The following is a 23,784-nucleotide window of genomic DNA, read 5'->3' as shown; positions in this document are numbered from 1 at the left end:
AAGACGGGAGCACTTTCCATTTATCTTTATCCTCCACAAGGACTGGATCCAATGCGGCCCCAAAGAGGTTTGGAGATTTGTAAGGGGCTGCTGCCAGCTTCCACTTTGCCTTAAGGTTGGCTTTCCAATGACGAAGCCAAAAAAGCCTCCTCGATGTTACTGTGGAGGCCAGGGCTCGAGATACAAATTTAACAGAATTCAGGGAGGCGTCGGCTAAGTATTCAGTGGCTGCCACAATTTTATTTATGTCCTGATGTAACCTGGTCTCCTCAGGAGGAGGTCTTTCCTGTAATTGCCTCAGCCAGATAAGGGACGCCCTGTTGAAGAAGGATGTAACCGTCGCCATCCTGATTGCCCATGCCACCGCCTGGTGGGACTTGTGAAAGGCCAGTTCCACCCGTCGGTCCTCCGCTTTGAGGCAGTCCAACAATCGGTGGAAATGACGGAGGCAGAGGACAGGGAGGCAACAGGAGCGTCCACCGCAGGGAGAACTAACAGGTCCTCCAGCTCTGGGGCAGAGCAATAAAGCTTCTTGTCCAGGCTGGCCCCAGAGGGTTTGGATCACGTATGCAAATAATTGAGGACACGGAATGAAGTCCTTTTCCTGTTTGGTGGTCCTGAACAAGGCATCGTGGGCCCCAGAGGAGGCCAGGGACTCGGACACTGCCTCACCAGTCATGCCAAGGTTCGTTGTCAACCGAGCCTTATGGAGAAGGGACTTGAAAAGAGAGGGGCGGAATAAGCCTGTGAAGGACAGGGTATCTGGCATCAAGCCCTCATCCTCCTAGAATTTGATGTTTTCCGGACCTTCATCCCCATGGGTCCGAGCCCTCTGGAGATGCCATAGTTTGCCTCGCTGAATGCGGTTGAGAAGTCGACAGTTCTTGTAATGCATGGCATCCTGCCAGGGCCTGAAGTGGACCCTGAACTGCCTGTTGCAACCCCGCTGCCAAGAGCGTAGACAATGCAGAGGAAACCAAGGATTGAAAATCCAGATGGGAGCCAGGCAAGGGCACATCAGGAGCACAGAGGCCCGCAGCCGTTGGGGTAAAAGTGGCTTTGGGCAATTGATAGTGAGAGGATGAAGTGCCAGCCGCAGAGACATCTGGCATAGAATGAGACACCCCTTTTGTGAGCAGCAGTGAATTGCCTGAAGCTGCCGGATCGATGTTAGCCGAGGTCTGCTGAGGGGGTTCAGGAGACCCAGATCTCACAGCATCTGGCCTGGGGGTAGGAGCTGGTATAGAGCCCATGCCCAGGCCTAGGGTCCTATGAACCAGGCATTGTGCCTTATCACATTGGCGCTCCAGGGCCCTGTGGCGCCTTAAGGCATCCTTGTCTTGACCTGATGAGGTCGTTGCCTTGCGGGGTTTGTAGCTGGGTAAAGCAGACTGTTTCCCAGAAACTGATTTGAGGCGCTTGGCGGGAGAGTGAGGTGGGCTCGCCTCAGGCTCTAGGTCGGATGAAAGTGGAGAGTCCGCCATCTGAAATAAGGGCCCTCAAATTTGAGGAAACCCAGTCACTCAACTGAGGGAGGAATGGTCTAAGGCCAAGGTCAATTTAGCCCCCTGGGAAAAGGCAGACGGCTTATTAAAGTGGCAAAATGGCCATTGCTAGAATGCAGACAAAGTGGCCGCCGCACTTAGGGGTGAGGTAAACGGTGCTGTAGGCTGAACACCCCGGCATCAATCAGTTCAGAATGGCAACCCCCAGCGAAACAGAATCAATTTGACGGCCCGAAGGTCTGACAAAATGGTGTCCGCCAGTCGAAGCTGTTATAAAATGGCGGCCACAAGAAATGCACTGAAAAGCACGGCACAAAGGTCTGTCAACGGCTGCCACCTCATTAAGTTACCCAGGCGTGCTGGAACACAGCAAGCCTGGTAACGATCACCTCCACTGCTCCTCAAGCCTGGCAGTATAACCATGGGCGCGACCAAGAGTCCTACCGCCGCTTCGGGCTGTTGCCAACGAAAGCATGGTGTAATGGCCATGGCGGCTTCCACAGCCTGTCCCACTCGCCGGCGGCTGGTAACGAAGGGCTGGATCTGCCCCGAAGGGAACAGAATCCGGCAGCTGCCTTCAGCAAACAAATGCTGAGGTGCGGGCGGCCTGGGGCCCCAGACACGCCATGCGCCTTTTGCAGCAAGAGATCTTCGCTCTCTGCCGAGGAAAAACTAATCAAAAGGAAAGAAAAAGTCTAACAGAGCCGAAAAGGCGCTAGAGGGAACAGAGGAAGAAATTAATTAGGGAAAACCCTGAGCTCTAAAAAAACACTTCAGTTCTTGACAGCAACTGAGTAAAGGCTGGGGGATTATGGGACTGTGGGCGTGGCTAAGCCAGAGGAATTGAAATTCAGCTCTCATTCAGTTCCTGTCAAATCCTGAAGAAGAACCTAGCTATGGATAGTGGGAGCAGCGCTCAGGAAAAGGATCTAATAGCATCTTTTCTACCGATTTTGGAAAACATAAATTAATTTAGCTTTAGTCCTTTGTTATCTTCTGTATTCTGTATTTAGATATCTGATGTATTTTAGAAATATTGACATTTTTAAAGCTCTGAATATAATTCATATTTATTGGATATCAGTTCTTTAGAAATATCAGCTATTCCATAAACCCCAATTGGCTATAGGAGCGCATTTAACTCCTCTTTAAGCAAAACTGATTAATTTAAGAGGTTCCCAATAAAATAGTAAAATTCATTTCTACAAACTGAACCTAGGTTTTGTCTTTGGCATGAATTCTGTATATACTTAATGTGAGTGGCAGCACGTGAATGATATTGTCTGATCTCACCTGCTAGGCAGGATTAATCCCAGTTAGTTCCTGGATTTTCAGAGCAGTGAACTACACTGGAAACTCAAAGAAAAAGAAAAAATAATTCACAGAAGAAGACTGTGGCAAACTATTTCTATAATACTGCAAAAAATTGGCATGGATGCAGTAATCAAATGTCACAGCTGTCCAATGAATTCCAGGTGGCAGTATTTGGCAGCAGGTGGATGATTTTTTTAAAAAGTTAGTCACACCTAAATAGAATTTAAATTGGAGAATATCCAGAAATATTAAGACTATAGGCTAGATAGGAAAATCAAATAAACATCCTGGAAAGTGTGTACTCAGACATACCAAGCCATTATTATATTATAGCCAAATCTCCAGAAATCAAGCTCAACTTGAAAAAGATTTTATACTTATTTTAAAAACCAATACACTCCGTGGTTCTAAATAAGCTTGTATAGTACCGTCTGTTACTGTTACTTCTCTGAGAAAATATCTCTTATTCTCATTTTCAGAGTCCAATTTTCTACCTCTTTTGAAAACTGTTAGCACGATCATTTTGGCAGATGGTTCTCCACTTATGACCACAATTGAGCCCAAAATTTCTGTTGCTAAATGAGACAGTTGTTAAATGAATTTTGCCCCATTTTATGAAGCTATTTTTAGCCACAGTTTTTAAGTTAGGAACATGGCTGTTGAATGAATCTGTCTTCCCCATTGACTTTGCTTGTTAGAAGGTCACAAAAGAGGATCCCATGAGCCAGCGACACTGCAACCGTCGTAAATATGAGACAGTTGCCAAGTATCTGAATTCTGATCATATGACCATGGAGATGCTCTAATGGTTGTAAGTGTGAAAAATGGTCATGTTACCTTTTTTCACTGATGTTGTAACTTTAAAAGCTCAGTACATGAACTGTTGTAAGTCAAGGACTACCTGTACCACTTTTTCAGCGCTGTTAATAGTACAATATTATTTCTCTGATATGAAATAAAAGAGGAATGAAATCATTTATATCAGGAACAATAAAGAAATTACAAATAGTGTACTACAAGCTTATCAATATCGTTCAAAGAGCACAAGTGCTTTAATCTCTGTATTTAGTTCCTTATGGATGCTATCTTGGACTATGCTTCCTTGGCTAAATTCCATATGCTGCACAACTGCTTTCCAGCAAAAGCAATCTGACCTCTTACTTTGAGTACTATATAGTATATACCATGAAGTATTACAATAGTTGTTGAGATTAAAAAAGCGGCTTTTTACAAGGTAGCAATTTTTATCCGAGTGGATAAATTTCAATATGTCTTTGACTTGCAACCATTTGTTCAGTGACCATTCCAAGTTAGCACTGAAAAAAGTGATGACTGTTCAGTATCCCCATGGTCACGTGATCAAAATTCAGGTGTTGGCAACTGGTTCATATTTATGTCCCAGAGTCATGTGATCACCTTTTTTCAACCTTTTGACAAGCCAAGTCCATGGGGAAGCCAGACTCACTTAACAACTATAATAATTGCACTAATTTACTTAACAACTGTGGCAAGACAGGCTGTAAAATAGAGCAAAACTCATTCACAACTGTCTTGTCGATTGTGGTCATAAGCTGAGGACTACCTGTGTTGAGAAGGAAATACACAGTCAAAACAATGCAATGTTTGGACTTATCAGTATAGTCAGAGCAAAAGTAGAAAATGATTTTTACCAGGTATTTACTGGAGAATCTAGCATTACTGAATCATTATGTATTTTTCAGATCATTTATCTTCTTGAATATAAACTTCTCGCCAACTTAAGACACTGTAGCTGGTTATTTTGGTGCAATACTCTGCTGTTTATTTATTTATTATATACACAATTAAAAAACAATCTTTAATCTTAAAAAAATTAAAATAAGAATTAGAAAGGAGACAACTCCAAACATTAAAAAATAAAAAAATAAAAAAGATAATTTATTTTATATTTTACATCTATCAATACTCATCAGTTTACTAAGGAATTTATTACTGTATGAACAGTATAAAATATTATTATTAAATAATACAAAATCTGCAGTAGAAGCAGATATTGCTACATGTTTTGCTTAACAGAAAATATTGTTTTTCCCAACTGATAATGCACATATTTCTTACAGTTATTACTTGAATTCTGGAATAATATCACATTTCCTATTCAATCTTTTAGCTGTGCATATTACAGCCATAATTCCTGATAAATTCCAAAGTTTTTGCTTAATTTACATGGAAACCTGCCTCAAATATAGATTTTCCTCTTCTAGTTGTCAAAGCATTGCAATAAAAAAGCACAAGTTCTTAAAGTTTCTTCACTTCCCTTCTTGCTGTGAATGGGCCACAAGCTATCAGCAACTATGGGCTTAGAAGCTTCATTATTTTCTTATAGAGAAATATTTTATATTTGTTTTGTTCTATGTTGCTTTTTGAATACAGAGAACTTCTAAATACAGTAGAGCACTGTTTCTGAATTTCAGCATTTGAACTTCAAAGGAAAACTGGTAGATCTAGCTAAACTGTACAACACCACTGAATCAATCGTATATCTATTTTTGGAATGCTAGCCAATTACTTTACATACAAAATGGGAACACAAAAGATGTTTCTTTCAAGAGGAATGTGTCCACATTTTTTTAATAGACCAATTTTAGGCCCATTTCTTTTAATCCAAAAATATATATAAATTCAGATACCTATATGATGCATTAAAAAGTCATTAACGAACCATGTATACAATACAAGGCTATAATAAAAGCAGCAACATTAGCAATGAAATACATGATATAAATAAATACTTGATATTTCATTCTAGGAAGAAGTATATACAAGTGGGGTCAATTATACAAAGTACTATGCATACTTGTGAAAATAAGGTCTAAACAGATTGTTTCCAAATATACAGTAGTGTCTTCTCTCCATTAAAATTCCTTTCAGTAATAACTGCACAATATACAAATATACTCAGTTATTAACTGGAGGAGCTAATGCTTTTCTGGAGTTCATTCCCATAGTTGTTTTCCATAATTCTTCTGGGCATGAGAGGCTGGCTATTATTCAGTATGAAACAACTGTTCTCTGCTCATATGTGACCATACAAGCAAAGACTTGAGTTCTGGTTGCCTCACATGGGAAAAGCAACAACAACAAAAAAGACAGTACAAAAATGATGCAATTCCAACAGGGAAACAAGTGAGGGTGACACATCATCTGACAAGTCCTAACAAGCTACAACTTCTTATCAACAAGTAGTGACATTTGTTTTTAGATCCTGCATTAGGACAGAGAAATAACAGCTAAAAGTGATTCAAAAGCAGGTAAAACAATATATTCTTTAACATATATCTACAGTATTAGTAACAAGCTTCTGCATTGCACAGAATTCATTAGCAGACTGCTAATTTGTACTTACGATAGCATCCAAAGCAGGGGTGGGTTCTAAATTTTTTTACTACCGGTTCTGTGGGCGTGGCTTAGTTTGTGGGCGTTGTTTGATAGTCATGTGACAATTCTTTAGGATTTAGCAGAGGTATTGGTCTACCAGGCTTTTAACTGCTTGCAGAGCTGTACTGGCCTACCCATTTGTTCTTGGAGCGTTCTGGTCTACCCATTTGTTTTTGGAGGCACCGGTCTACCCATTTGTTTTTGGAGCGCACTGGTCTACCACCACGCTGCCTTTTAACACTGATCAGCTGTAGGATGACTCTTTCAAGCCCCGCGGCAAGAGTTTAAACAGTTTTTTTTCCTTCTAGCTGATAAGCTGGGACTCGGGAGGCAGCGAATAGATTGGGGGCGGGGCCAAATAAAAGGTAAGAATAACACGGGGGCGGGCAGCTCCCGAACAAAGAGAACCGGTTCGGTGACATCATATCATCATTGCTACCGGCTCGGCCGAACTGGGCTGAACCGGGAGGAACCCACCACTGATCCAAAGATTTAATAATGATAAAGTATGTCTCCACACAGATGTTTTTAAGCTCTGAATGAATCTGAACCTAAACACTGTGGATACAAATCAAGAGTAGACAACTCACATGGATTCTCCAGAAGTCCATTTGCCACCATAAACTGCCCTGAGATTGAGTAAACATCATTTAGTAGCAAAATTTAGTAGTCAAATTTCACACAAACACATACGGAATGCAATTAGGAGCAAGAATAGAAACAGGATGGCTATAGGAGACAAATTGCCATAATTAATTTTGATAACCACAATTTTCTCAGTCAGCACTACTCTTTGAGGGCTTCTGTTCTTATTTTCACTCAACCCTTCACAACATGAGTTAAAAATATTTCAGCTTTTTCTAATAATGTTGCCATGTCATTAAACAGCCTCCCGCTAACTTCTAGAAAATCACAAGGCCAGGGGTGGGTTCTTCTTACCTTTACTACTGGTTTGCAATGGGGCCCTGCACGCGCGTGCACTCTTCTGCGCATGCACAGAAGCGTTCTGATGACGTCAGGGTCAGTGGGTGGAGCCTTCCGCCGGTTTTACTACTGGTTCTATAGAACCGGTGTGAACTGGGGGCAACTCACCGCTGGGCTAAACCCCTAAATGTTCCTGAGGTAAACCATGCTTTATTGTAACGTTATCTGTAAACTCATTATCTATGATAAGCAACAAAAAGGTTTAAAGATGACTTTTCCCTCAATATATGAACACATTCATAATTTCCCCAAAATAATGTTTCATAATTAAGTGGCAGGTATTAATCCTTGTCCCATTTCACCACATAACAATAAATCATATCCTGGATTCCACATAGTAAAACTGCCTGTAGCAAAGTTTACAACCTGCACTAATATTAATTTCTTCCTCAATTAGACAAGACTGCTTAAGACATAAAATTAGCATTAAGAAAAGCAACAGAGGAGGGAGGCATGAAAATCAGATTCCACATTTTTTAGATAGATTGTTGGTAAACAATGTTAACATTATTAATGGGTGCTGTCTTCAGAAAGGCAAAAAACAGGAATGAATCAAAATTTTCAAGAAAAATCTTGTGTAAGAATTTCCTATAGGAAGTTCAGCACACATGTACAGATTGCTTTAATTGGGGAAATAAATAATTTTAAGAGCAGGTTTATTCAAAGTACAGGTAGTCCTTGACTTACAACCATTTGTTTAGTGCCCATTCAAAGTTACAACGGCACTGAAAAAAGCAATTTATGACTTTTTTCAACATTTATGACTGTTGTAGCATTATCATGGTTGTGTGATTAAAATTTGGATGCTTGGCAATTGGTTCATATCTATGATGGTTGCAATGTGCCAGTTCATGTGATCCGTTTTTGCGACCTTCTACAAGCAAAGTCAATGGGGAAGCTAGATTCATTTAATGTAAAGCAGTATTACTAACTTAACAACTGCAATGATTCATTTAACAACTGGGGCAAGAAAAGTTGTAAAACGGGGCAAATCATTTAACAATTGCCTCAACAGAACATTTTGGGTTCAGTTGTGGTTATAAGTTGAGTTCTACCCGTAACAAAAAGAAATGAAACAGATCTGTCTTTAAACAGATTTAAGATAGTAAAAAATAATATTCCTAAAACATTTTAAGTATGTAGTCATTTGTTATGTTGTTACTCTGGAAAACAAGCATTTAAGGTTTTTGATTAGAGGACAACCCAAGGTTTGTTTCTGAAATGTAAATTATATTAAAAATATGGATACTAACCAGCATATTAGACAATACTGATAAATTTATATCTTATATATCCTATTGCAGAAACAAAGTGTGATAACAGTTTCTTTTCTATTCCTAATCCCACCCACTTCGATTTATTCATAAACATTCCAAAGACTTGAGTAGTTGTAAAACTAACATTTTTAGAGTTGGCATGTCATCTGCCCTCAGGATTGAAACTGCCTACTGCCTACTTCACTTTTAACCAAGGAAAACTTTTATGCCTCAGGCAGATGTACAATCCTATAGATCAAACATTGCTTTCCTCCTTCCCTTTTGTACACTCTATTTTATTATCATTCAGTTGTATTATAATACTCCAACAGTGGTTTCCAGACTTCAAGATATGTATTAAATAATAACTGAATAGTTATTAACATAATTTTATGTTATATTTATAACATATTTATGTTATAATTATATTTTATTAACATAAAAAAGGTCTCATATTAAGACCTACCTAGTGGCGATAAAAGCGGCGAAATCTAGCTATTTTGCCGCTCTTATCACGTCATCAGATAACCGCCCAGCCGCCCTGTTTAGGGTGACCCGCTCCCTCCTCTATCTGGGAGCGCGGGAGGACCCCTTGCAGGGCCGAGCTGAGGATTTTGTACAGTATCTGGATGATAAAATAACTCAGATTCGGGAAGACTTGGCCGCCCACTGGGTTAGTTCAGACGAGACGACTGAGGCAGGCCTTAAGAGTGTTATCTGGGAGGAGTTCGATCCTGTGGCTCCCGAGGACGTGGACAGGATCTTGGGGCGGCTGAACGCAACCACGTTTATTGGACCCGTGTCCCTCCTGGTTGGTGCTGGCTTCCCGGGAGGTTACACGAGGCTGGGTCCAGGGGATTATTAACGCTTCTTTGAGCGAGGGTGTCCTGCCGGCCACCTTGAAAGAGGCGGTGGTGAGGCCTCTCCTCAAGAAGCCATCCCTGGATCCGGCTGTTTTGGCTAACTATCGTCCAGTCTCCAACCTTTGCTTTATTGCGAAGGTTGTTGAGAGTGTGGTGGCACGACAGCTTCCCCAGTACCTGGATGAAGCTGTCTATCTGGATCTGCTCCAGTCCGGCTTCAGACCTGGGTACAGCATGGAAACAGCATTGGTCGCGTTGGTGGATGATCTCTGGAGGGCCCGGGATAGGGGTTCTTCCTCTATCCTGGTCCTATTAGACCTCTCAGCGGCTTTTGATACCATCAACCATGGTATCATGTTGCGCCGGCTGGAGGGACTGGGAGTGGGGGGCACCGTTTTGCGGTGGTTCTCCTCCTATCTCTCCGACCGGTCGCAATCCGTGTTGACAGGGGGGCAGCGGTCGACCCCAAGGCGCCTTGTTTGTGGGGTGCCGCAAGGGTCGGTCCTCTCGCCCCTCCTGTTCAACATTTATGTGAAGCCGCTGGGTGAGATCATCCGAGGTTTTGGGGTGGAGTTCCATCAGTACGCTGATGATACTCAGCTGTACATTTCCACCCCAGACCATCCCAATGATGCCTTGGAAGTGATGTCCCAGTGCCTGGAGGCCGTGCGGGTCTGGATGGGGAGAAACAGGCTTCGACTCAACCCTTCCAAGACCGAGTGGCTGTGGCTGCCGGCGTCCCGGTATAGCCAGCTGACACCATCGCTGGTTATTGGGGGCGAATCATTGGCCCCCACGGAGAGGGCCCGCAACTTGGGTGTCCTCCTGGATGCGCGGCTGTCTTTAGAAGGGCATATGACAGCCGTGGCCAGGGGGGCTTTTTGTCAGGTTCGCCTGATATGCCAGTTGCGCCCCTTTCTGGACCGGGACTCCCTACGCATGGTCACTCAAGCACTCGACACTTCTCGTCTGGACTATTGTAACGCTCTCTACATGGGGCTCCCCTTGGGGTACACCCGGAGGCTCCAACTGGTGCAGAATGCGGCTGCGCGGGGGATTATGGGAGCGACGGGGTGCTCCCATGTGACTCCTCTCCTGCACGAGCTGCATTGGCTTCCGGTGGACTTCCGGGTGCGCTTCAAGGTGTTGGTGATCACCTTTAAAGCGCTCCATGGCTTAGGGCCAGGGTACTTACGGGACCGCCTTCTGCCACCAATAGCCTCCCACCGGCCGGTTCGCTCCCACAGAGAGGACCTCCTCAGGGTGCCGTCGGCCAGACAATGCCGGCTGACGACCCCCAGGAGGAGAGCCTTCTCTGTGGTGGCACCTACCCTATGGAACAATCTACCCCCAGAGATACGAGCGATCTCCGACCTTCGAATTTTTCGTCGGGCCCTAAAAACTCATTTTTTCCAGTTAGCCGGTCTGTCTTGATTTTAGGGTTAGTTTTAAAATTTTAATATTGATTTTAATTGACAAGTTTTAAATTATGGGCCAAATTTATAAATTATTTTAACTTTATTTTTTTTAACTGTGATGTTTTGTATAGATGTTTTTATCTTGGCTGTTCACCGCCCTGAGTCCGAAAGGAGAAGGGCGGTATAGAAATTTGAATAAAGTAAAGTAATTTTCAAGAACAAAAGAAATAGTGTGTTTTAAGGTTGTGAAAATCCTTTAAAACACAACTGATTACATATAAAGCACTTCTTTTCAAATGATTAGAATAACTACAGCTTCCAAACGCATACTGCTGCCTATAAGACTGCTCCTGTTTACAATGGGTATGCACAAATAACCAAACAGAGAGACAACTGGGAACAGCTTTCACAGATGTGACCCTAGAAAAGCAGGCACCATAGCTGTTTAATTATTTTTATTAAAAAAATGTTCTGGACATGTTTCTGCACATTCTGAAGCACCTTTTTCAAAGTTTGCTCAGGTCTATTGAATACATCTTTGATAAGAAATGGCACAGATTTTGATTAAGAGGAAGGCCTGTATCTAACAGAAGATTATTTTGCATCAATTAATACTAGGTCTTAGCTGCTGAATTTGTCTGAAAAACCCCAGAAACATAGTTGAGAATATACTGAGAGAGACACACACACCATGGACCCATGTTTGATTAACTTAAATATAAATTGAACAATATATTGATCCTTTGATTGGGAGATTAAAAGAAAGTTAACTAGAATTGTCAAACACGATCATATCGTATATCAAAGCATGAAATAGCAAACATTGACTGTCTAAGAAAAGCACATCTGAAGAGTTGCAGCAGATTATTAGGTATTTCCTCCTTCACAGTTGGCACCAAAAATCCATAATCATAAAAAGTAAAACTTGGAAGGAACTAGTCATCTTTGTAGTTCTTTCAAGAAAGCACACAGCCAACCACAACAGTACAATCTTGGAATTCTCCACCTACCAATTACAGCGACTTTTGGAAATTTAACTAGTTTCTGGTTTCATCTAATGATTTACCCTATACATTATCCATGACCCAGCTCTAAGATAATGCATTTACCTTTGTTGTTATATCCTCACACAAAACTTCCATCTTAGAGTCAGGCCACCACAGGTTTTAGCCAGATCAAAATAATCTGATAGGAAAGTGCTCTTTTCCAGAAAATGGGGGAAAAATCTATGCAAATATTTAGGTTGCATGAGGAAATCATTGATTGATCTGGAGGATCAATCACTTGCTGGGCTCCAACTGGCTAATTATAGCGCTACCTACCCTCATTGGGCCAAGGGGGTCTTCTTCATGGAAATTTTGGTTTTGGCTCTTGCAGAAACTAAAACCACCCCCAGAGAAATGCTGTTAAGCTTGTGGAAGATTTTCCTGAGGTTGATTTTCCATTGCTACTATCCTAAGATGAACCATTAGAATGTCTCTTAAACTCCCAAATATCGGGGGGGGGGGAGTTAGATTTAAGCATAAAATAGAATCTACTGGCCATTGTTCATCGAGCAAAAGAAAACAAGCTTTCATGGTGTGTGCTCTTCCTTTCTACCAGTTGAGCCTTAGCACCATAGTTGGGAATTATCTCCAAGAGAGAGGAATGGATGAGCCCTAAGAAAAACCCTCAAACAACTGAGCTGCAATGAGAACACCAACAATACTTCAATATTTTCAAAAGTGTTACAAATTTAAACATTGTATAATTAATCCCTCAATTTATACAGACTTATCTTTCAAATTCTTATCTTCCTATCAATCTAAATAGACTTGTTTTGTTTTTTTGAAAAAAACAAAACAAAGATTTACCAAATATTTACAAGGTGATAAGTTCAAAAAAGGCCTAATATTATTTGTTCTATGAAGTGGCAAAGAAGATATTTGTATAGAATATGGAAGACAACCTTGACAGAGAAGGGCCAAGCCAATTATCAAGGCATATGCAAGTGACTCAGGCAGACACCTCCCTAATTCCATGAATGCTTGTAAAGCACAGTCAGACTTTCGAGAGTCTGTGCCTATAGCCAATATTAATAAAAGTGGTTTTAGTCTTATTGTGGAATTGATGTCTTCGTTTAGTCTACATAGTGGGGTTCACAATATTTGAACAATCAACTTATATACTCAAGAGGAATATATGATGGTTTTTCAGTCCTTATCTCTGCTCTTTGTGACCTAGTGAACTTCACCTGAATTGTTTACCAATAACTGCTTCTTTTCGTTTCTTGTTTGCTTCCTTTTTTTCTAAGCATTTTTCATGCTGCTCTTATTTTCACATTAAATACTAGGTTTTAGTTTCACTGTTAGTATTTTCAGTGTGCAATTTGATTGAAGTTCATCTAGTATTTTTAAGCTTAAGAAGATAAAGATTATTACTACTTCTTTTCTATCTAACTGAATTGATTTGAAACCACCTGTTCATGTTAGTTTTTCAAGCAAAGCAGCTTTTGTGCTTTTCAACGTAAGATTCTTCAAGTCTTCTTTGCATTCAACCATCAAAATAATATCATCATCACCTGAGGTTAATATTTCTTCCGTCAACTTTATTTCAAAGTTTTTATTTCTTCTAGTCCACTGTTTCTCATAATAATAAGTTAAAATAAGATGACAGTGTATAATCTTACCACGTTCCTTCACCATTTATTCGTTACAAACTGCATTCTAACATTTTCACTCTTAAGGTGTTCCTTCGTGGTCATTTTATTATTCAATATGCATATGAAATCATGTGGTAACCAATTCATTTGGGTTACACCCAGGTTTAGAGAGCTATTCCCAATTTGTTTGGGCTACACAGTTAAAAGCCTTTGTTTAGATCAAAAATACTTATTTTGGAACTCCCTTATTCTTTTTTAATATCCACTGGATGTTAAAAAGTGAACTCTCAGGGTCCCTTTTTCTCTCGAATCCAATTTGTACATCTGGCAATTCTCATTCTAAGTATTGTTGAAGTCTGGATTGCAAAATCTTAAGCATTATCATATTAGCATGTGAAATAAATGCAACTGTTTGAAATTGTTTACAAAAATTTTGGCACTGCTTTTCTTTTTATGTTGAAATATGAGCTGATCTATTCTAGTCCTTTGGCCACTGCTTTGTGTCCATAGTCCTCATACAAACCACATTATAACAGTAGAAAGTTCTGTTTTTCAGAATCCAGGATAAACTAAAAGTAGCCATAGGAGCTATGTTCATCTTTAAGATCTGAATGATTTTTTTTTTTTACAGAAAACTATTTATCATGGCATTGCCCTTTCCTAACACAACAGGTGATAAACTCACATTGCTATATTTTCTGTCTAGGTGGAAACAGATGTTCAAGTAAACAAATCAACACCATTATTTTCTAATGCATTAACCTGAGATGGAGTACTGTACAGCTTTTGTAATAAAATAGCGAGCAAGATATATGAAGGAACCATTGTGTTTTCAGGGAATGCTACCTACAAACACCACAGGAAAGTTGGTATGGAGATAAATGCATTGTTGCTGTTGGTGAATTAAGAATAATTAGAATAATATAGCCTAGACCCAAAATAATATAAATTTGTAGTTAGCAAAATCCAGTATCTCACATCCAGGTGCCACTGTTTCTTCAAGTGGTACCCTCCAGATATATTGAGCATTTGTACATATACAAATTCGTTCGCTAAGAATAACAGAGTACATTCTGAAAGACAATGTACAAACATGGAAAGGATTCACTGTGTAACAAAAATAATTAAGTGATAAACTACAAAACTATATACAAGATACAAGCTCTACTACTGACAAGGATTACACCAAAAACGAAACAGTTGTTCTGCTTTTGCAACTCTGATACTGTTTGTAGGGTGAGGTCAAGAATAGACTAAGCCTGCCAAGAAAAGAGTAATCTCCCGTAGTTACAGTACATCCTCCCCACAGAAACCTTAGACAAATAAAATACTAATTACACAACATAAATATTTCTCAAGTGGGATTGGTTTCTTAAATGGATGGCCCTTTTAAGACCAAATTACCATAACATGTGATTTAGTAAGTATTCAGTAAGTCAGAACACCTTTTACCAAAGACAAAAAAATTGCTTCAAGGATATAAGGCATTTCAATGTATTAAATTGCTTCAAAAGTTAATTATTAATCTTTTATTACAGTACCTGTTCAAAGTTACTAATCGCAACAACTATAAACTGCAATTATAAAACCGCTAAGTTCTTCAGTATCAGCACTTAGGACAAGCCATGCAAAAAACTTCAGCAATAGCAACAGAAGGTGCAAACATTGGAAAGACAAACAAATTTTGAAACAAAAAAAAATAGACCCAGTTATTAGACATATACCTGGGATGGGAAAATCCAGGCTATTTCTGAAAGCAGGAAATAGATGTATTTACTGTAATTTGCAAAGAGATAACAGAAAATTTGCATCAAGAGGTCTGGATCTTGCAGCCCAGTTAGGGTATATGTAATAACAAACTCTCTTCAAGATAGTCTTGCAATGATTTGGTGGGGCAATCATTCAGAGTTACAAATGGCACTGAAAAAAGTGGCCCTTTCACTTAGGATAGCTGCAATATCTCTGTGGGATCATGATTTGGGCATTCAGCAACCATTGCACTATTTCAAAGGTAACAGCATCCCATAGCCATGTGATATCATTCACAACTTTCCTAGCTGGCTTCCAGCAGCAAAAAAAGTTGTAAAATCAAGTGCATGCACTTAATAACCCTTACAGTTCCAGTCCCAACTATTTTTTGTAATTGAAGGATTACCTGTATTGCTTGATTATTCAATTTACGATTGTAGACCATATATACAATGAGAAAAATGTGCTTTACAGATAAAACAGATAAAGCCAAACAGAAAGAAAAACTAAACTCTTTATCAGGAATAGAGTATTTATCTTACTGAGTTAGAATGTGGCCTCTAATATTGAAAGCAGCATACTGTAAGGTAATTTGGCCACTGCCACAACTATGGAGTCATGCTGGTCAGTCAGCAATAGTTGGATGCAGAAATGGTCTGTATGACCTAGAAAAATCTGCTCAAAAAGTGTTTTTTAATATGTATATAAAAAGGCAATATAATGAAACATGACTTAAAGATTCTACTGCATTTGATTCACAAGGACATAGTTAAGCATTGTTCCAAGGAAAGAATTTAGTGAATACAACTCCACTGAAAGTACAATTGACCACTGTGGTGGAATGAAGAGCCAGCAAGAAGACTGGCTCTTCATAATTCGTCTTTAGGTGAGGAGAGGACTCGAGATAGCCCACAAATGTTCTAGATAGTTGCTTCCCAGGAGATTGCAAGACAGTGATCTCCAGTGGATTTAGACCTTTAGAGATAAGGGAATGCCTATCTTGCTCAACCTTAGATCGCCTCCTTAAAGAACACTGAGTTTGCATACTTCCTTTTCTAATCACTTTCAAAAATAGCTTGCTTAGTGTTTTTCAGTTATTATAAACCTTTGGATCATGTAAAGAGCTTCCCAAGATAACTTAGTGAATGAAGTACCTTTTTCATCATTGCTCTCTAGACTATGATGGAGTTGTCACCAAAGCAAAGTGAATCAGTCCGTATGGGTAAAACAATTTGTTAGACCAAATAGGGAGGAAATTTCAGCCCAAAGCAAAATAAGCATCTATTATACAATTCTAATAAACTTCTTATGACAGTCCCCATTCCCATTTTTCAATTCTTTAGCCAGTGATTAAGATCACTGTAGGATTAATGAAAGCATGCAATATATTTTTTTGGTCACACATGCACCTATCATTCAGAAAAGGATCTGTTAGATTAATGAAGAGGACATGCATCAAATAAAGAAAAGCCTAGGTACCTAAGGTGGAGGATTCTAAATCTTGCAGAAAATGATACCTTATTTTAAATCATCTTATGCTGGTTTCTTCTCCCAGGCAGAAAAGGAGGGTGGAAAAGCAAATTTCGTGCCTAACTGATTTTAAGACAACTCCCTGTCTAAATTGTCTATGCTTTCATAAAGGAAGTAATATGTTTGGAATTATGGGGGTTATAGGAACATTCTTGTGGTGAATTTGGCTTTTCACTGGCAATAGCACAATGAATTCCCTCCTTGCTGCCTCAGAAATCTCTCTCCTCATATGCATAAAGCAGTTTTCAGAACACTTAGCTGCTAATGTTCCAGGCGTTCCAGTTAAAAAAGCAAAAGCATCACAAATTATTTTTCTTCCAGTGTTTTACCTGGTCATCAAAAGTAGCATGTTTTTCACATTTTAAAAAGCAAATAGGCAATGGGAAACCATCAGTATTAAGAAAACTGCAAAAACATGATCATAATTATAAGCTTTAGGCAGATCTTCATTTTTTGTTTTTTAAAAGGTAAAAACAAATTTAATCAAACACTGATCATTCATCTATGTGCTGATGTGGTTGTATGTTTGCATTGTACATAAAAGTATTTTTAAAGTTCTTAAACATAATAACCACAATCATGGTGGAGAAATGGAATAGATGTTAGTTTGCTATGTTCTGTCCTACCAGCACTGTGGATGGCAAGGTTACTAGTGAGTTGAGTTGTAGCTAAATAATCTGGTGTAAGAGAAAAATGGGGAGAAGGGGGTCATCTTAATTTCACAGTGGCAGCAAGTAGTTACTCCCTTTTTTAAAAAAATCAAATTTGTATGCTGCCTGAGTCCCAATAACTTTTTTCTCCATTGTTAAATGGCCACAACACTGTTTAGGATAACACGAACAGAGTTTTCCTCTAAAATAGTTGCTGAATCCTATTTTCTATTTTCTGAAATGCCTGAATGAAATATCATATTAGGTCATAGGTTCATATGTGTGAGTTAGAGTAGAAGGACAATAGTTACTGTACTAGCACTTAGGGAAAGTGATAGCTGTTACTTTAATCACTGATAAAATAGCAAAAATTATAAACAAACCAACCTCCAGATATCCCTTGACAAAAACCTAGACCCAAGAGCCTAGGCCCAAACCCAAATTAACAAAAACTGCTAAGTGAGGCAATGAAAGTAGATGCCGTTTCACCTTAAGAGGCAGCAGAAACAATGATACACAATAAAATCAATACAGGGAAACCTACTTTGGGCAATTTTTGCAAAAATTCACTTTTCCTAGTGTTAATTTATTCATGCATTAATTTATTCTACTGATAACTTTTTGTCTTAATCCACTTTTATTCATTTATTTTGTTGAACTTCTACTCTCTGGAATCCAAGATGATATATAACTCTTAACTGTCTAGGTTAAGAGCTCTACTTAAAGGTTTCTTTTCCTTTCCATCTCTGAGTCACACATTGAATGTTGACCTAGCAGTGTTTAGTGAAATACACCCTTCAAGGAAATAGCAAAGAACTTACTTTGCCAATAGACCTTACTTCCAACTATGAGGCTAGCTAAATAAATATGATTCAAAAATGCAATTTCTTTCCCTTTCCTTTAACATAAGTTCTTGTCAAAACTCACCATAAAAACAGCCTTTTCATTCAAAACTAGAAATATAACAAGAAGTAGGAAGAACAAGTAGCCAATATAGCGACATTTACAGATGTACATGAATTCAACTATTATGCACATGAATAAAGATATGGCTTTAAGACAGGATCAGCAACATGTCTTTCCTGACGTTGCATTGCAACATTACCATGTTCTTTACCTGCAGCTATACAAGGTAAACTGAAAGGGAGTTCGGTTACCTGCTTTAATTTTTAAGCAAGAACTTTTTCAAATAAAATATGAAAGAAATAGGTCTTTCATTTGGCCTTTAGTACCTAGCAGTCTTGTTTCTGAACAGGAAGACTTTACCAATCTATCATAGCTAACATCACTAATAGACCTTCATGATCTGGCCTCCTTACGGAAAACAGTATTTTCTTTGTTAAGGCAAAAGAAGAAGAAAATATCCTTGCAGTAAAGCTGCTAGAAATCTTGTCCTTATTCTAATCTAACCTACTATGTCAAGAAATAACTCCAACACAACTGTTTGCCATGGGGAAGTCAGGCAGTGCATGCACAAAAGGTAATAAAGGTTTACATTTTAAGCATTTAAAATTTCTTATAAAGTACTTGGTCCAACTGGTGGGTAGAGAGTAAGGAAACTGATTTTGATGGAGATACAGGTAATCCTTGATTTACTATCACAATTGAGACCAGAATTTCCATTGCTAAACAAAGTGATTAAGTGAGTTATGCCTGATTTTATGACCTTTTTGGCCATGATTGTTAAGCAAACCACTGCAATTGTTTAGTGAATCATGCAGTTGTTAAGTGAATCTGGCTTCCCCTATTGACTTTGCTTGTCAGAAGGCTGAGAAGATTATAAATGGCAATTACATGACTCCCGGGATGCTGCTGCCATTGTAAATACAAGCTGGTTGTCAATTGCTGAGATTGTGATCACGGACCATGGGGATGCTTGAAGTGCAAAGACTGGTTGTTAAGTCTCTTTTTTTAGTGTTGTTGTAATTTACAACAGTTGCTTAATGAATTGTGAATTGCAAATCAAGAACTATCTGTATGCAGCAGCTGTTGCCTAGATAAAAGGAGCTGACACATTTTTAAAGTCCAGAACAAAACAGAAATAGTTCAAGCACACACCTTCATAATTCACGGAATAAGGAGGAGGTACAACATAATCAGACTTTCAGGATTCCATTATTGTAGCCAATTTCAATAAAAGATGTTTTTTAGCCTTCCTGTGGATTTGATTTCTTAATTTGGTCTATCTAGTGAGACTGGGAGTTGCAATAATTATTAAATTGCTCCCTATTCAAGCACTGTTCAATTCTAGTGTGAGAGGACAGTAAACATAACTAGCACTTGGGTTGATGGTGTCCTGCCCCTTCAAGACCCCTCCCTAGCCAGCTCAGCTGCCTAGCAAAGAGGAGCTATAAAAGCCCTGCAGTAAAACAGCAAGGTGTGTGTGTGTGTGTGTGTGTGTGTGTGTGTGTGTGTGTGTGTTGGCTGGCTGGCTGGCTGGCTGGCTGGCTGGCTGCACCCCCTCTCCCCCAAACTGGTCTGTGAGAGAAAGCACTTGCTTGACTTCAGAGAAAGAACTTCTCTTGGAATTTCAGATGGTTTTCTGAGGTTCTGAAAGACAAGACATTGGTTTTGAAGTGTCTACGGGAAACAGATTGTTGAGAGATTCTTGAAAACAAGCTGAAAGACAATTATTCCAGACAATGGTGCAAACCAGATGTATTAAATCTGAACTGTAGATTACGTCATATAAATTAGACTAAAGGCCTATATAACACAAGCATATTCATGCCACAGGCATATTCATTCTGTGTTGATTAATGGAATAATTTGTGTCATTATTATATACATGGAGTTCCTCCAGTATGAACATTTAAACATGCCACATAGTGACTATTCCAATTCCAGGTGACATACTTAAATTTAGGCAAATTATTAAAGAACCACCATAATTCATATATCATCCAAAACGAAGTCACTGTTTTGAAAATTGTACTGAAATCAACAATGTGAACCAGAAAACCAAATAGATTTTCACCAGGAGTAAGTTTCACCAATTCCCAACAATCCCAGTCAACATGGTGGCATTCTTTGGTTTATAATTTTGTGACATTTGGAGGCCAGAGATTCTTCACCCACTCAGTTTATAAACTGGGTTATACATTCAGTTTCCAACTCAGAAATAATCAAGAGTACCAGATGTTTCAATGTAGAGATGTGCTCCATAGAAATATTTTATAACAAAAATAGGCTCTATTTTAATTTTCCAATTTGGATAGTTTTTAAAAAGACAGCTATTGTTGCATGTTACACGTGTGTGTGTGTGTGTGTGTGTGTGTGTGTGTGTGTGTGTGTGTTTGGGATCTTTTCTGCAATCTGCCTATCCTGTGTGATATTGTCCAGTCTGGATTATGTAAACTGTTGGAGATGAAAATTTTAGACAATTTTATGATTCTAATATATCATAGGATTAAAAAATTAATCGCCCTCTTCCCCTTAATAGATTCTTTGCGTACTATAAAAACTTATTTCTACTTCCAAGAAGTAAAATCACTTTGGATATTTCAGCCATTATTTGAGTGATTTTTATTAAGGCAGGATATAAAACTGAGATAGGGTGCTGTGCTACTCAAGATTCAACCCCAAAATTCAATCCTATAAAAAGCAGATATCCCAGGGAGTCTGTGGATAGAGCTAAATTCTATGAATAGACTTCTGGAAGGCTTGAAGATAACATTAAAAAGTGGGCCAGCAAGAATTTTTCTGACTGATGTTATTGCAAGAATTAATAGAGTAATACACAGTAGCCATATCAGTCAATATCCTCTAAGACTATTTAAAAGCAAGGCTTCCACATTCAAACCCAATCTAGTAAAGATATAAATACTTCCCCAAGTGGGTTTAACACACTGAATAAAAACTAAGGTATGAATCAGGAAGTCTTTAACTCAAACTTTTCAACTTTGCTCACAATGAAGCCACAAGTAAACAACTCTCTCTCTCAACCCTTGCAACCTTTTAAATGAGGGATGATGCTTTCTTCCCGAACCCATAACCCCCCTCTCCTTCCCTCCCTCCAACTTCAACTCAATCTGGAAAGCAACCAGTTGAGCCAGGCTGCTTCAGAGATTATAACCGTTTCCAGGATTCCTGATCATTAGTTATAATAGCTGGGATTTAACAGTCCCAAGAAGCAATCCCATTGTTTTTCATTCAGCTGGATTATGCATATGACACAGTATGAACACACTGTCCAAATGTTTAAATTAGAGGGTTAGATTGAACTTTATGACTGATGACTTCCCAACCACATCCAGGTAGTTTTCCTGGCAGGAATACAGAAGTAGTTTGCCTTGTCTTTTGGGTTCTTAATTTCCTGATCTACCTAGCAGCTGTAGGATTTCATGGTGATCTACCATACAAATAATAAATAGCTTTTCTCCCTGCTTTGCGTTTCTCCCAGTCACTACTGGGTAGGGGATACTCGTTTTAGTAGGGTTCATTTAATAGGCGATGGGAAATGAAACCAATTTACTTTCCATGGCAAACGAAAGCAAGAAACCTGCTGCCGCCACCTCCTTCTCCAAATGCCACTGCTGCTTTCCTCCCTGGAATGGGGGCAGGAAGGGGCAACGGAGATTCCCACCCACCCCCCCCAACCCTCCCAAACGGGCCATCCACTCTGTACCTCAATCGGAGATTGGCCATGAACTCCGGCATAGACACGGTGTCGAGAAGTACGAAATCTGCTTTGCCGAACTCCAGGCTCTCCAGCTCTGCCATGGCGCTGCCAGAAAGCCAGCGGGATGGGCAGCCACTCCTCTCGACGACCAGGAAAGACGGGCGATGTAAAATCGAGCCGGGCACCGTAATCACCGGCTGCCTGAGCAAAAGCGAGAGGGGTTTCTCCAGCAGCCACGCCCACACCTGAGCGGCCGCTTGCTACTGGAGGCACGTCGACCTCGAGGGAGGGAATTGGGCGGAGTTGACTCCCCACCAGACAGAAGCTACGCCCAGACCGCTGCGGCCTCTGAACAGTAGTACTGCCACCTGGCGGCCTAGATAGCTCCGTACACTCATGTATACCTTATAAAAGTTCAGAAGTTTTTTTCATGTAACCGGTAGTATTTTTCATGTAACCCGTTAACTCAGTATCTACCTTCTGTCATGCTGCATTACGAATTCTTTCTTCTTTGAAAGTGTCAAAAATAGGTGGACACCGAACCCGAGTGTTACCAGCTTTTATTTAATGTCCTCAAAATTTTTGGCCCTGTGTTTCAATTTCTGCTTCTTATATATAAAATCCCTGTTCTTACAAGATTCAAATATAAGGATATAGAACATAAATATGATCTTAACCTTGGCTCATCTCAACTGCAACGATTGGGGTGACAATGATAAGGCAGCAACAAAATACAGAAAATTCTCACAAGTGCTATTTAGTGCTTGTATTTTGCAGCCTGGGTATCATAACACTAATAAGCCACAAAGAGCTTGATGTAGTGCTTGATGTAGTGTTTAAGGCACCAGACTAGAAAGCCAGCTGGTTGACCTTGGAACAGGCACTTTGTCTCAGCCCAAATCACCTCACCTGTTGTGGTGGGAAAAATAGGAGGAGGAAGATACTGTTTGCCACCTTGAAAAAAATACATAAATAAAATAAATAAAAAAATACATAAATAAAATAAAGCACTTCTTGGCAAGAAAACTGCAGAGATTCATCTAAGCAGGTTTCAGAAATCAACATCAACTTGAAGGCATAAGGAGGGAAAAAAAGCACAATTGGATAGGTTCCCATAACAAAGAAAGATATAAAGCAACTTGAAGATTACTATAGCTGGGATTATTCATTGCCCTAAAGTAAACAAAAACAACCCTCTTTACTGCAGTGAATTTAGTGAAAGGAGGAATATCTTTCAACAAGGCAATAACAAAATAATTCAAAATTCTATAATAATTCTAATTTCAAAAACAGCCAGAAATTACAAGCCGTTATACAACAAAATCATAAAAGCATAATTAAACCAACCAATCAACAGCTAACAAAATAAGCTTGTCTTTTTTTTTTTTTACTCTTTAGTATAAGAAGGACAGAAGGACAAATGCTGTCTCCTTTTAAGATTTTATTATTATCCGTTGTTGTTAGTCTCAAAGTCGTGTCTAACCCATCGCAATCCCATGGACAACTTTCCTCCAGGTATTCCTGTCCTCTACCATCCTCTGGAGTCCATTTAAGCTCACGCCTACTGCTTCAGTGACTCCATCCAGCCACCTCATTCTCTGCTGTCCCCTTCTTCTTTTGCCCTCAATCTTTCCCAGCATTAGGCTCTTCTCCAGTGTGTCCTTCCTTCTCATTAGGTGGCCAAAGTATTTCAGTTTCATCTTCAGGATCTGGCCTTCTAAAGAGCAGTCAGGGTTGATCTCCTCTAGGACTGACTGGTTTAATCGCCTTGCACTCCAAGGGACTAGCAGGAGTCTTCTCCAGCACCAAAGGCCTAATTCTTTGGCGCTCAGCCTT

The 23,784-nt window shown here is 39.5% G+C and overlaps 1 protein-coding gene across 1 annotated transcript in view; it reads right to left on the bottom strand.

Moving 5' to 3' along the window:
• LOC117664742 (unconventional myosin-Id) overlaps window positions 1-22,185 on the bottom strand; it is a 152,640-nt gene extending 130,455 nt beyond the window's left edge. The window contains exon 1 of the mRNA XM_034416002.2: window positions 21,955-22,185. Coding sequence (XP_034271893.1) covers window positions 21,955-22,049 — 95 coding nt within the window. The 5' untranslated portion in view covers window positions 22,050-22,185. The remainder of the gene's footprint in view (window positions 1-21,954) is intronic.
• Window positions 22,186-23,784: the final 1,599 nt, after the last annotated feature.

Source organism: Pantherophis guttatus, chromosome 4, assembly GCF_059756535.1.
Source record: "Pantherophis guttatus breed Tessera chromosome 4, ASM5975653v1, whole genome shotgun sequence".
Taxonomy (NCBI): Eukaryota; Metazoa; Chordata; class Lepidosauria; order Squamata; family Colubridae; genus Pantherophis; species Pantherophis guttatus.
The sequence above is the reverse complement of the archived record's forward strand: the minus strand, read 5'-3'. Positions and strand labels throughout refer to the sequence as shown.